We start from the raw sequence: 14,615 nt of genomic DNA, 5'->3' as shown, positions 1-14,615 counted from the left end.
ACTACTTGGCATCTGTGGTGCCTGTCGGTCTCAAGCTCACTTTTTATCATCTTAATTTTAAGTTTGTGGGAAACTAACAGTCCGCATTCTCTACAGCTTCGTGTTCAGAGCATCTTTATTTGACTAGAGGTCACCAAAATATTACACTAGAGAACACATTGCATCTTGGACTCAGGATTCGGATGTCTGTTACCTTACTTCAAAATATTTTGACGGGGTGAATTGGGGATTGTTTATGTAAACAAACCAACAATACATTTATAAATAGCATTCATTCGCATTTACATTACAAATGCACTACTTACTATCAAATCTAAGGAACAAGTATGGATTTCAGGGGGGTTCAGAAACTGGTGATGGACGAGGCGAAACATTGATAGCTCAAATTATCGATGCATTTTTCATATCTGTCGTGTATAGTCTTGCATCAACCATCTTTGAATTCTCCTGGGTGACAGGTCAAAGATCTGATTGGACCCTTTCATGACATTATATTGACAAGTTTGGTCCATAGCTTCTATGTATGGAGTTATCTTTGCATTCAACTATTAGACGCTGGCGTGTCCAGAAATTGCCCTTTGAATGCTTCAATCGTATTGCACGAAGCTTTTGTAATCTGAAGTGGTTCACTCTTTCTTTAGAGTCTTATTCATCAGAGCTGTTATGGCCAGTAAGACTTTTGAATACAGGGGCTTCTTATTTGCATAGGATTTTCATTTGGTAAATGGCTGAATTAAAGTATTTTGTTTCTCAGAGTTTGCCTAGTTTAAAATATTGTTTCTCTGAATGCAGAGCTTTGTGATTTGAACACCCCACACCCCCACCGCAGGATCCTATCAGATTTGTTTTAGTTGTAAGGCTTATATTTTCCACACGTTAAATCGCAGGATATTTTCCCTGAAGCCGTTTGCTGATGACAATTACCTCCTCTGAGGGACAGCTGGCAAAGAGCTGCCAATTTGTCAGTCATTTAAATAAAGTGGGTGATTGAGTAAACTCATGCTCCTCATTTACGTGTGATCTGCACTTACACCTTCGAATTCAGGTAAGGCCAACTCGGCCTGTCATCCTTCCGATGTCATTATGCCGTAGTAACTCCTACTGTCTGATACGCTTATACGCGAGAAACTGTTGCGTTAAGGGGACAAGTTATCAGTGACCTTTAGTTAATATAAAAGGAAATACTTTATTTAAGTAGCATTGGGCTTCAGGGGTTCACTGATTGGCTCTGTGTGTGTGTGTGGCTCTGTGTGTGTGTTTGTGGCTTTCTGTGTGTGTGTGTGTGTGTGTGTGTGTGGCTCTCTGTGTGTGTGGGGGGCTCTCTTTGTGTGTGTGTGGGGCTCTGTGGGGGGGCTCTGTGTGTGTGTATGTGTGTGGGGGGGCTCTGTGTGTGGGGGGCTGTATGTGTGTGTGGGGGGCTCTCTTTGTGTGTGTGGGGCTCTGTGTGGGGGGGCTCTGTGTGTATGTGTGTGGGGGGGCTCTGTGTGTGGGGGGCTGTATGTGTGTGTGGGGGGCTCTCTTTGTGTGTGTGGGGCTCTGTGTGGGGGGCTCTGTGTGTGTGTGTATGTGTGTGGGGGGCTCTGTGTGGGGGGGGCTGTATGTGTGTGTGGGGGGCTCTGTGTGGGGGGGCTCTGTGTGTGTGGCTCTCTGTGTGTGTGTGTGTGTGTGTGTGTGTGTGGGGGGGTGCAAATCCAATAGGTCTCGCATTTGCGAGGGATTAAGCTATTGACATTGTAAATGGCAATGCCATTTATTTATCTTCTTTCAAAACCAACACATAAATAAAAATGTTGTCATTTACAATGCCAATAGCTCTAACTTTGGCAAAGGCGAGACCGTTGCATTGTAAATGCTTGTTATTTATTGAATGCCCCATTTGGGGCACAGCCAGCATGTAGGAAGCTCAGCCAGGAGCTTCCTCGTCATGTGTGCTCCGCTGGCCACGCCTCACCGTGATGTCACCGGGGACACCCCTGACATCACGAAGGGGGCAGGGCATGCTCTGGCATGGCCTGCTAGGAAGCTCCCTGTTGCCCTGCCACTGCTTTTTTTTTTTTACATTTATTTATTGACAGACCCCCCCCTCTTTAGGTCTGCAAGTACCTAAAAAGCCACAGCAGGCACAGGGGAGCCCCCTGCATGGAGCGTCCTCCTCGTGTCTGTGAGGGCGGGGCCCGCCCCTTCCGTGATGTCAGGGGTGTCCCCGGTGACATCACGGAAGGGCCGGGCCCTGCCCTTGCAGTCACGAGGGGGGAGCTGCCTGGTACCCTGCAGCCGCCGCCATTGGGATCCACGTGGGATCCATGTACATGCCGCAATCAGCCCCCTGAGCAGCGCCATCGGTAAGTGGGCTCTGGGGGCTTCACTTTTAAAACATTGCCTCGAGCCCCCGGGCCGCCCAAAGCCATCCCGTAATGCCCCGGATCCTGCACCAGCCCCCGGAGCTCCGCACCACTGCAGAGTGCTCCGGGGCTTTATTTTTAAAAATCGGATCCTCGAGCCCCACACCAGACCCCACAGGAGCACCCAGACATAGGACATAGCGGACTCTGGGAGCCACCACAGCCGCACAAAAACCCCGGAACTCTGCATGAAGCGCAGCGGGCTCCGAGGGGCTTTAATTTTTAAAAATGGGGGCCTTGAACCCCAGCATGGCCTCACAAGCCCCCAGAGTACCACGCATGGAAACGGTCTCTGGGGGAATTAATTTTTATTAAAAAGGACCTCGAGCCACACCGACCATGCCGCAGCACAAGTCCCGGAGCCATTTCGTTGGCCCGAGGGTTCTGGGACCTTTATTTTTTTAATAATCGTGCCCCACACAACTGCAGCAACGATCCCCCCAGAGCACCACGCAGGGAAGCGGTATCTGGGTGCACTTTATTTTAATTAAAACAGGGCCTCAAGCCCCAACACCCCGGCCATCTTTATTTATGTATTTATTTAATAAAAATACTGGGGCCTCAAGCCCCCCCAGAGCCTTGTTCCTCCTGTAATGCACCGTTTGCTCCTCTTGTATTTGTTTGCTCACGATTGTTACTTGTGCCTCATGTAACATAGCATTTGCTTTTGTAATTTGTTCACTTGTAATGTTCTCTTGTATCAGTTCTGTTCCTATTGTGAAGCGCTCTGACACCTTCGGGTAAAGTCCGCGCTATAGAAAAACGCATAAATAAATAAATACTTCCGGTCTCACCATCCGCACCGGCTGCTCTGAATCCCACACAGGCCCTCCCCCTGTGTCTCTTCTCAGAGTCTCTCCACAATGCCTCCCTCCCTCCCCCTTGTCCTCAGACTGCCTCGCCCCCTCCATGACCCCCCCTGCTTCCTTCCACCCGTGCTTCCTGCAGCTCCACAGAGCTTTGTTGGCATGGCTCGCCCCCACATGTGCCAGGGCTGTGTTGGGCACACTGCTCCTTTCATGTGTGTGCCAGACGAGGGCCTCCGTGCCCAGCATCAAAGATCTATGTGTCGGGCGGTGACACCCCCCCTGCTGCCCCCTCGCCCCCCCCACCATCTGTCTCCCCTTCTCTCCTCCTTTCATCGCTGCCCCCTCTTCCACCCCCTCTCTCCAGCTCTTGTTGTCAGGCATGAAGGGCAGGGTGACTCTTTCCAGGGGGATATCACCCATCGGGTGGCAGGGCGTGCGCCCCCTCCTGTCCCTTCCTCACCTCGCCATTCATAGTCTGATAAAGCGCACCGAAGCATGGGGAGTCTGTGGGGAGGACCAGCATATGAACAGCCATGCACGCTCACAGGTGGGTCCTTCAGGCTGCACTTCCTGCATTCACTCACACTCTACCTGCAGGAAGGCGCTTGTAAGGGTGCTGCAGGAGTGCAGGGCACACAGATAGACACATGCACCCCACACCTCTACCCCCCTCTGGTGGGACCCCGGCCGGAGCTGAGCCACCCAGGACAGTGCCCTCATCATGGTACACAGCCCTGAGATACTGTGGATAGCCACCCAGCACCGTACCCACATCATGGTATGAAGCAAGGGTACGACAGATGCCCAGTACAGTACCCACAACATGGTCCAGGGCCATTGGCTGCGGTGGACAGCCGCCCGGCACAGAACATGTAAGAAAGTAGGATCTGCCTTCACGGTTACCCCACGATTTGCTGGTGTCAGTATACAAGTTACCATTCAACAAGCAATAACTGCTTTTAACCTCTTTTTTTCTTGGCTAACCACAGGCAAATGTAACGAGTTCGGCCCCTGCAGAAACAGACATGAGTAGGGTGTTAAATGCTCTTTAAGATGAACACAATAACAGTCTGTAATCTAAATCAAACATTACCTTCAAATTATTTGAGGGTTCTTTCCGGCTAAAACAGGAATTAACAAATAAGACTGGAGGAAAATGTTCATGGATTATGTCAAATTTAGATATTTTAGGAAGTGGGGGTTGAATTCACAGAAGTTCATCTTTGAGAAATGGGATTCTCAATCAATAAAACATTAACTAAGGAGGCGTGTTGCTAGTTATCAGCTGAAAAACAATAGTGTCTTTCAGTCTCAACCACACAGAGGTCTTAAGTGCCTGAACAACATGTTCATCCCATGTAAAACTAAGTTCCTTCGTAAACCGAAGAGTTTATTTAAAAAGTCCAAACGCGAAGTATGTTTATAGGCTTGAATATCACTTTGGTGAAGGCGCCACACTGGCTCTGGAAGTGCAAAAGACATTGCCTCATTGTGAACATTTAAGAATTTGGTTTGATTCTCCAGTGGCCATTTACATAGCCACTTTGCCTACACTATTCTTGCCCCGGAATTTCAGTGCCTAGGTTCTGGCATAAGAAGCCCACATGGTCCTACTTGGAGCGCGTACTTATTTATTTTATTATTTAATAGTTTTATAGAGTGCAAACCAGACCCGTGAGGGTTTAAGAGCGCTTTGCAGGATTGAGGGTGGTATACAAAAGTGTTAGGAGGGGAGGAAACCAATTGGGTAAAATAGGTAGATACATTATACAAGAAAAAAAGCACGCAGTCTAAAGTCCCGTATATATTCGGGATAAAAAACAAACCAGGTAGATACATTATGAAGGAAGGCACGCAGTCTCAACTCTTGCGTGGGGTGCCCAGGAGTGCAGGGTAGGTATCCCCCGTAAAAGCCCTGGATAATGCCGAAGTGGAGGGTGGAACATGTCGTTGAGGTGATTGTAATGTGATCGTTTGGCGAAGAATTTGTCCATTAGGAAAGTTTTGGTCTCCTTTTTAGGTCTCCGCCTGCGAAGGCTGCGCTTGTGCAGTCTTGCAGGGGAGATCTTATGTTTTTCAGTAAGGGGCTTAAACCTGCCCCTCTTCTTTATTGGCTGGCTTCCTTAATGGAGGCCAGCCATTGGAGGAGAGGGGCGTCACTCCGTTTAAGCCCCGTCTTTTGGGGATTCGGGGGTGTGTTTTTTACTTTCTTTCTCTCCTCTTCCCATTGGCTGGAATTTTACCTTCCAGCCAAAGGGGAGAGAAAGAAAACCACGCCCCCGAATCCGAAAATCACGGGTCGTTTTTCCGAGGAATTTCTGCTTTGCCCCTGAGAAATGTGGTCGTGTGGAGTCTCTCCTGGTCGCGGCCCGCAGCTTGGATGACGCAGGTAAGCTCTCCCTCCACCCCGTGCCCCCTTGTTGAGTGCTTGCTCTCCTGCCCCCCCTCGTTAGTTGTGCTTGCTCTCCTGCCCCCCCCCTCATTGGTTGTGCTTGCTCTCCTGACCCCCCCCTCGTTTGTTGTGCTTGCTCTCCTTCCACCCCCTCGTTGGTTGTGCTTGCTCTCCTGACCCCTCCCTCTTGTTAGTTGTGCTTGCTCTCCTGACCCCCCTTGTTGGTTGTGCTTGCTCTCCTGCCCCCCCTCGTTGGTTGTGCTTGCTCTCCTGCCCCCCCTAGTTGGTTGTGCTTGCTCTCCTGCCTAGTTGGTTGTGCTTGCTCTCCTGCCCCTCCTTCGTTAGTTGTGCTTGCTCTCCTGACCCCCCTCGTTGGTTGTGCTTGCTCTCCTGCCCCCCCTCGTTGGTTGTGCTTGCTCTCCTGACCCCCCCTCGTTAGTTGTGCTTGCTCTCCTGACCCCCCTCGTTTGTTGTGCTTGCTCTCCTGACCCCCCTCGTTTGTTGTGCTTGCTCTCCTGCCCCCCTCGTTGGTTGTGCTTGCTCTCCTGCCCCCCTCGTTGGTTGTGCTTGCTCTCCTGCCCCCTCTCGTTGGTTTTGCTTGCTCTCCTGCCCCCCCTCGTTGTTTGTGCTTGCTCTCCTGCCCCCGTTGGTTGTGCTTGCTCTCCTGACCCCCCCCTCGTTTGTTGTGCTTGCTCTCCTGCCCCCCCTTGTTGGTTGTGCTTGCTCTCCTGCCCCCCCTTGTTGGTTGTGCTTGCTCTCCTGCCCCCACATCGTTGGTTGTGCTTGCTCTCCTGCCCCCCCTCGTTGGTTGTGCTTGCTCTCCTGCCCCCCCTCGTTGGTTGTGCTTGCTCTCCTGCCCCCCCCCCTTCGTTGGTTGTGCTTGCTCTCCCGACCCCCCCCCCTCGTTGGTTGTGCTTGCTCTCCTGCCCACCCTCGTTGGTTGTGCTTGCTCTCCTGCCCCCCCCCCCTCGTTGGATGTGCTCGCTCTCCTGGCCCCTCCCCTCGGTTGTGCTTGCTCTCCTGACCCCCCCCCTCGTTGGTTGTGCTTGCTCTCCTGACCCCCCCTCGTTGGTTGTGCTTGCTCTCCTGACCCCCCCCCCCTCGTTGGTTGTGCTTGCTCTCCTGACCCTCCCCCCCTCGTTGGTTGTGCTTGCTCTCCTGACCCTCCCCCCCCCCCCTCGTTGGTTGTGCTTGCTCTCCTGACCCCCCCCTCTCTTGGTTGTGCTTGCTCTCCTAGCCCCCCCCCCCTCGTTGGACCCTGCTCATTGGTTCCTATTGTAGGGGAGGACGACTCTTTTGATGCTAAACAATGGTTTTTGACTGCACATTAGTATTTTGTAAATAGTGAGAAACGTGTGCTGCCTTATTTATTAAAACATATTGGGCTGCCTGTCATTGCAATCAGGGATAAAGAGACAGAGGAGTGAGTGACAAAGAGAGAGAGAGAGAGAGAGAATATGTGAGTGTGAAAGTGCGTGAGACAGCTATATGGGGAATGGTGATGGTTAGCACCAACAGTTTTTAAATTAAACACAAGGGCTTTAAAGAAAGGCCCACTTTAAAAGGAAAGACAATGATTTCTTTCTCAACATGTGCAACAACCCTTATGTTCATTTAAGTCGGTGATGCTTTCACGCTTTACTGCCGAATGCATTGTATGTGGACTTCTATTTCCTGAGAGTGATTTCTTTTCCCAGATGATGTGTTTCTGCAGTTTTGTTTTTCCTTTAACATATGAATCTTGCACAGCACATACTGCAAACTGAGCCGCCTTTAGGTTTCAGAGTGAGTTCCAGAGGTGGCTGAGTGGTAATGATAGCATGCCTAAGAGCTCTGTAGTTTAGGATGAGGGAAGGCAGTGCGAGTGTCTATTAGCGAAGTCACCGTGCCATAAAGATTCTCAATAGTGCCAATTCAATCCTTTGCCTCTTTGCAGAGCATACAGAGTTATTGTCAGGTGTGCCTATTGTAATTAATTTTCTATGGGAAACTTTGTGAAGGAGTTGCACAACTTTTAAAATATGGAAAGTGCCATGGGAACATGTGTCTAACTCTCCCTAGCCGCCCCCTGCGCAACCCCCCCCCCACACACACACACACACACGCTCACACTGTGTGGGAAGCTGGCCTGCTGGTTTTGCCTGCTGGCTGCAATCTGGCTTTGACACTCTCTATACAGAAGTGAGTGGTGCCAGTGGGGAGAAGTGGGAAATGACCTTTAGAAGGAAGCGGGCATTGTGAACTGGGAGGGAATTAGTTGCAGCCTCCTAACAAACATTTTGGGCAACTGTATTTCTTTTTGTATACAAATTAAGCCCAGTTTGGTGATGTGGGTTCTGATAGGGTCGAGGCGGGACCTGGTTTGGGGTGCTGTGCTCTGTTATCACAAGGTGGCCACTGTCCTTTTGGGGAGCACAGTGCAGTGTAGGCTGGGGTCCCCAGCTGTCTCTCAGAGTTGATTGACTCGAGGACGCTGGCCCGTAATCTGACGTGACGCATCCTGGCTCTGTGTGTGTGTGTGGCTCTGTGTGTGTGTGGTTCTGTCTGTATGTGTGTGTGTGTGGTTCTGTCTGTGTGTGTGTGTGGTTCTGTCTGTGTGTGTGTGTGTGTGTGTGTGTGTGTGTGTGTGTGTGTGTGTGGTTCTGTCTGTGTCTGTGTGTGTGGTTCTGTCTGTGTCTGTGTGTGTGTGTGTGTGGTTGTGTGTGTGTGTGTGTGTGTGTGTGTGTGTGGTTCTGTGTGTGTGGGGGGGTTCTGTCTGTGTGTGTGGCTCTGTGTGGCTCTGTGTGTGTGGGTGCATGTGGCTCTGTGTGTTGCTCTGTGTGTTTGTGTGGGTGCAAATGCAATAGGTCTTGCATTTGCGAGAGATTAAGCTATTGGCATTGTAAATGACAATGCCATTTATTTATCTGTTTTCAAAACCAACACATAAATAAAAATGTTGTCATTTACAATGCCAATAGCTCTAACTTTTGCAAAGGCGAGACCATTGCATTGTAAATGCTTGTTTGGTATATTTTTGAGGTCTGTAGCAGTACAGAGCCTAACATAGCCACAATGCTAATCATTCTTTCATATAGTGGTTATCGGTAGCATGATGCTACCCACACCTGGCCTAATATATGCCCTGCCATAATGTTTATCTTTGTTAAAAGCTGCGTTCTGTAAATGGCCAAACCTCTTGTATTTGGACAATATTGCTATTCAAAATATGGATTTGTTCCACAGAAAGTAAATGAAAAGAATAAACGTAATTATATATTTGAATTTCTACTTATTTGAATGATTATGCACTGCGTTGAAAACCCCCCAAAACAGATCAAGCAGAATTGTTGTTAGGGTCCTAGGCCTACTTTTTAAGCACCATGATGATGACATTGGTACACAGTTCACAAAATACAAAAATTGAGTGAAGACAAACAGAATGCCTTGTTCTTCAGCTAATCAGAAGTGATCAGAGTTTTAAAGGGCGAATTCCCTTTTGGAGCTCTTACCTTTAGTTACTTCTCTCCAGCATGTAAGCGTTGAAGTTCTATTGTGTTGCTTTCCTTATATGTAGCTTGCCATCTAGGTTTAACTGTTTTTCTTTACAGCGAGGAGAATATATGTATTCGGGAATATCGTGAATGAATCTTGCTGCTGCATTTTGTACCAGTGGTAACTTGGCAGCATCAGTCTCCATATCTTTGGTAATTGGCACTATGATTTGTGTGTCATCGGCATACGAGAAAGCTGAAACCCAAAAGGCCTTATAAGCTTAGCAAGTTTGGGGACATAGATTAAATGGTCGGGCTCAGGTAGTAGCCCTGAGGAACCCCACATGGCAAGATGATAGGTTCAGAAAATAATTGATCTAATATTGAAAACTATTTGAGTCTGAAAGCTGTTATATGTATGCATCTAGTGATATACTTCACTCTGTGTGCCTGCTCAGTATATTTGATTGCTGGCATTTTTGCAATTCTGTCATAAGAGATTATGGAGTCAATCTGCCTGTTTTAGAAGAGCAATATGGACCTTAATGTTCTTTCTTGATATTTATTTATAATAAGCTATTCCCTGTTACTGAAGTTGTTTAAGAATCTGACCATTTGTGTCTTCTGAAAATGCTCATGTGTAAATTATTTCCTTTTTTCAGTGAAAGAATTCTTAGCCAAAGCCAAAGAAGATTTTTTAAGAAAATGGGAAAGTCCTCCTCAGGTGAATTCAGTTTCCTAATATTTAGTATTACTGAACTGCTGTTTGTTGCTTTCATTGGATTTATGTTCGAATATGTCAGCATTCACAAATTGTAGAAAATATTAATTGGTTGTCCAGTGATTCATCTAAGCTCTGATTGTAAGTACAATATGGCACAACAATATATTTTACTTTTCGATAATCCTGCATGTTATGCTGATATTGCAAGTTTCTGAATCTTGTTCTGTAGCCTAATAAATGCAGAGCCGAAGCATATTGAGTGCCTCCTTAATGTGTGTTAACTTACAATAACTCCTTTGTGTCTTCTGGTGTATTTTTATTCCTTCTGCTGGAGGGTTATGTGCACACAATCAGTCCTGTAAATGCATGCTGTCCTTGTGTGTTATAGTTTTTATTTTGAACTCTTGTCTCTCACTCTCCCTTTATTGTTTTTCTCTGTTCCTGTCTTTGCTCTTAGCCCAGTTTTTTAATTTTTTATATTTGTTGAAAGTTGTCAAAACCTACAAAACAATCATGACAAAGAAAAAAACAAACATGGTGAACTAGGCGATGGTCGGGTACACAACCAGTATACATTTTGCCCTCGCTTTCATCCACCCTACCCTTCCGTACAGCACATAAGGCGATCCCCACTTCAGTATTTTTCCCAATGGCCTACTCGGTCCAAGGTCTAAGGTTCCTTACCAAGCCTTTCAGAAGCTTTGAGCATACCCCACCTCACAAGTATGGTGGTTGATTCCAGTCTGCACACCTCTATTACCATTGTCAACTCTTGGAGTGTCGGGCACATCTGCCTACATGCCTATATCTCTTCTGAGGGTGTAAGTATATAGTGATTTTCTAATTAGTTCCCTTTCCAGGTCAAGGCTTGTTGTGAAATTAGTATCATTTCCCTGAGCATGACTTTATATGTTGCAGGGATTCGGTTTCAAAACAGAACTGTGTCTTGGGAGAACAGGACGTCAGGCTGTAGGGGCTGAGTCTCACTACCACGTCAGAATCCGTAGGCCCGAATCAGTCTTGCTTACCGTGCCTCACCTGCACTCCTAACCTTCCAGAGTAACAAGTGATTTTAGCAAACCTAGGACATGAATTTCTAGTGTCCTAGGGAACAGTTGTAGCAGATTATCGCCTTTCATTCTCACTCATGCTTGTCCATAGTAAACAGAAGAAAGACACGAAGGAAGTTTACAATGCATTTATTGAAATGATCATAATCTAGTTTGAAACAGGTTTGCTACGATCAGTAAACAAATACAACTAAGAAAAGTAATTGCCCGACCATGGCAACTAATATATCTATCTTAGCCTACCCTATGTAAGCACTTGAAGAAGCACAGGGACAAAGATGCCGCTGGAATCTTCCCACCGAAACAGTCTTGTATTTGGTCCTGGCTCGAAGAACAGCAGAGTTCCAGTGCCCACCATTTGAAGAATCTTTGAAGAGTCTTCATACGACAGACATTCGGCTCTAGAAGTTGTTGTTGGGATGAATCAAAGGACCCACCCTCAGGAAAGCTCTTAAGTAACCCTAAAAAGGTGAAGGGCATTTTATGTGGTGACACGTCTATAAGAGGGTGTCGGGGACAATACTCATCTGACCTAGTCAGTCAGATGCTCCCAGGGGCCAAGATGTATCGCGGCATAATCAAGTGGCCAGCTGGAGGAGCCCCTCAGTACATAGTATTATGCAACTTACACTGGAATCAATGTAATTGTATGATCCCAACATGTTTGATACCAAACATGACCAGCATCGAGACAGCCATTATGCAGTTGGACATCAAGACTTGCTGGTTCCCACTACATACCTTATAATGGCTGCCCCGCACTTACAAACCCAGAAAATGGAGTCCGGGGTTTGTAGGGGATACCTCTGCTCATGCAGGGGAACCCACACACTTAAAACCAAGCACCCTGCCCTAGGACCTACCTTAGCGGTGACTTACAAGCAGAAAGTGCAGTGACCGGGATGTAAGGCAAACTTTATATCCAAAGTCAAAGGTACAAGCGCAATTTCATACAGACTTCAATGGCAGCTCTGCAGACACAGTTTGCATGGGCTCCCATGGGTGACCTAATACATACTGCAGCACATGAATTTGAATTTTGAATTTGTTTATTGTACAGTTAATTAAAACTCACAATGTTACACAATAGATAAAAAGTCATTGACTGTATAAAAAAGCTTTTACAAAAAAAGGGTGCTACACTTTGATAAAATCACAAGGAGTCTGTAGCAAATTAATGAGTCTTTCATATTGGTCATTGCCTTAATTCTTGTTGTTCTGATGGTGTAAGGCCATTGGAGAAAATCACTGTTCTCCTAATGTGATTAATTATTTCACCCAACTATCTTTTCATTTTATTTTGTGAATGATTTCGTATTTTGTTATAATTGCTTTGACTTTAGTCTTTGTGGGCCTTATGGTTTTTAGGGCCATTTGGGAAGACAACTATTCTCCTGGTGTGGTCATGTTTTCGCACGCAGGTGTTATTTCATTCAGTTTTTTGGCCACTATTTCAAAATATTTGACTGTTCTACAGTTTAACTGAGTCTCTTCGGGATTGAAACAGAGCATCACTGCTTGCCTGCAGGTTTTTACGCCCTTCTGATTCCATAGGGGCCGAAGCATGGAACGCCTTACATCCACAAGAGCTTTACAAATACAAATAATGTGTATAAGGTCCTCCTTCTCAGATTGGCAAAGGCGACATGCGTTTGATGGATTAGGCCTTTTCCATGGTGCTAGATGACGTGCTATGGGTATGTTGCCTAAGCGCATGTTTAGGAACTTATTCTTAGTTTTTTGAGTGAGGCCCGTTGATAGATACTCTTGAGGCTTTGTGGTTTTGTACCCTTCTAGCACAGCCCAACCGTGCGCTCTCTTGGTTAGGGTGGCTCGGTCCTCAAGTGAGTAGACCAGTTTGATGACTTTCGACACTGCCTTTTTGAAGGTCCCAAAGTCCGTTCTTGTTTCCCAGAGCTCGTTTAGTCCTAGGCTCTCTAGTGAGTTTGTTAGGTAGGCCCTTGCAGGTGAGATTTCTTTGGCATTGAGCTCAATCCATAGGTTAGCGTTTAGGGTTCCTTGCTCGGCGTCTTTGATTTTGCGCCAGCTTTTTATGAATTGGCCTTTCCTCTCCACGGCTTGTTTCAGCAGTCCAAATTCAAGACGAATTTGAGCGGGCGAAGAGTTTTTAGGGAGGTGGAAGATTGCCCTATATGCACGACTGATAGTGTTGTCCAGAGTGCTTGCATCTTTACCTCGCATTGATTCGCTGCCGTAGGAAAGCATAAGCTGTAGGCGAGCTTTTATTACCTGTAGGAGTGGCGCTAGAGTCCTATCCGGGAGGGCTTTCTGCAGGGGCCTCATTGATAGTTGGAAAGTCATGCCTTTCCGGCGAATGGCCTCTAGTTGTTTCTTGAAGGAGCCGTTGCCCTCTATTATGACTCCTAGATATTTATATGAGGTCACCAATTCTAATTTTTGATTGTCCAGGTACCATGCGGGTTTCCGTTTTTTGTTGTAGTTCATTGACATGACTTTGGTTTTGCTCAAGTTGATTGTTAAAAGATTTGCTTTCGAAAATGCATTGGTTCTGTCCAGAAGGTTTTGGAGGCCAATAGGAGTCCGGCTGATGAGGACCAGGTCGTCTGCGTAAAGCAGATTTGAGAGCGTAATATTTCCTAACCGAGGTGCGTGTGATGTAACTGTCTGTAGCTCTTCGGGAAGATCAGCAAGGAAAAGATTAAACAACGTTGGAGCTAGGACGCAGCCTTGTTTTAGTCCTTTACTGGTCTTTATTTTTCTCGATAGGTGTGTGTCAGATCCCAGTTTTATTTGGACCCATGTGTCGGTGTGCAACATTTCCAGCTGCTGTAGGAGGGGACCAGGGATTCCCCATGAGCTCAGCTTCCGCCACAATTTGTGCCGATCTACATGGTCGAATGCGGCGCTGTAATCGATGAAGCACACGAACAGGGAGCTTTTTGCCGTTTTTGCTGCGTCTGTCAATAGGGTTAACGCCATGATGTTTGTTAGGGTACCCTGGCCCTTCCGGAAGCCCGTCTGAGTAGCTGGGATGATGTTCTTTTTTGTTGCCCATGTCGTTAGATCCTTCAAGATGAGGCCTGCGTAGTACTTTGCCTCTACGTCTATCAGGGCAATCAGACGGTAGCTACTTGGGTCGATCCTAGCGCCTTTTTGGGTTTCGCCTGCCGAAAGGCTGCGCTTTGCGCAGCTTTTCAGCGCAGGTGAAATCCTATGTCGACACTAAGCACTTCGGGAACGTCCCCCGGCTCTCATTGGCTAGCTCCATAAATGGAGGCTAGCCATTGAGTGCCGGATCTGTCCGTCAAGGCCGGACCAGATTCGGGGGCGTTCCCGAGATTTTTTCCCAGGGCGGAGTTACGTTTTTTCCCGTTCCCTCCCCTCCCGCCCCCTCCGTGTGCCTCCCCGCCCCCTCGCTGTCCTGTGCACGTTTTCCGCCTCCCTCCCGCCGTCCGTGTCCTCTCCCGCCCTCCTCCCGCCGTCCGTGTCCTCTCCCGCCCTCCGTGTCCTCTCCCGCCCTCCTCCCGCCCTCCGTGTCCTCTCCCGCCCTCCTCCCGCCGACCGTGTCCTCTCCCGCCCTCCTCCCGCCGTCCGTGTCCTCCCCCGCCCTCCTCCCGCCGACCGTGTCCTCTCCCGCCCTCCTCCCTGCATGAACCGCTCGTAGGCTATTTAACAAACTATATAAGCGCATTTTGTTTACTCCCTACAAAAGTGTATTTATACCTGCTTTGACACATTTGAAGAATCACTACAAAAACTTTTG

The 14,615-nt window shown here is 47.7% G+C and overlaps 1 protein-coding gene across 2 annotated transcripts in view; it reads left to right on the top strand.

The window, feature by feature from the left end:
* PRKACB (protein kinase cAMP-activated catalytic subunit beta) overlaps positions 1-14,615 on the top strand; it is a 288,944-nt gene that overhangs the window by 144,599 nt on the left and 129,730 nt on the right. For both annotated transcript variants that reach the window (XM_078644794.1, XM_078644785.1), the window contains exon 2: positions 9,739-9,800. In XM_078644794.1, coding sequence (XP_078500920.1) covers positions 9,739-9,800 — 62 coding nt within the window. The remainder of the gene's footprint in view (positions 1-9,738; positions 9,801-14,615) is intronic.

The sequence above is a fragment of the Lissotriton helveticus genome, chromosome 1_1 (genome assembly GCF_964261635.1).
Source record: "Lissotriton helveticus chromosome 1_1, aLisHel1.1, whole genome shotgun sequence".
In the NCBI taxonomy this organism is placed as follows: domain Eukaryota; kingdom Metazoa; phylum Chordata; class Amphibia; order Caudata; family Salamandridae; genus Lissotriton; species Lissotriton helveticus.
This window is presented reverse-complemented; position numbering and strand designations above follow the sequence as displayed.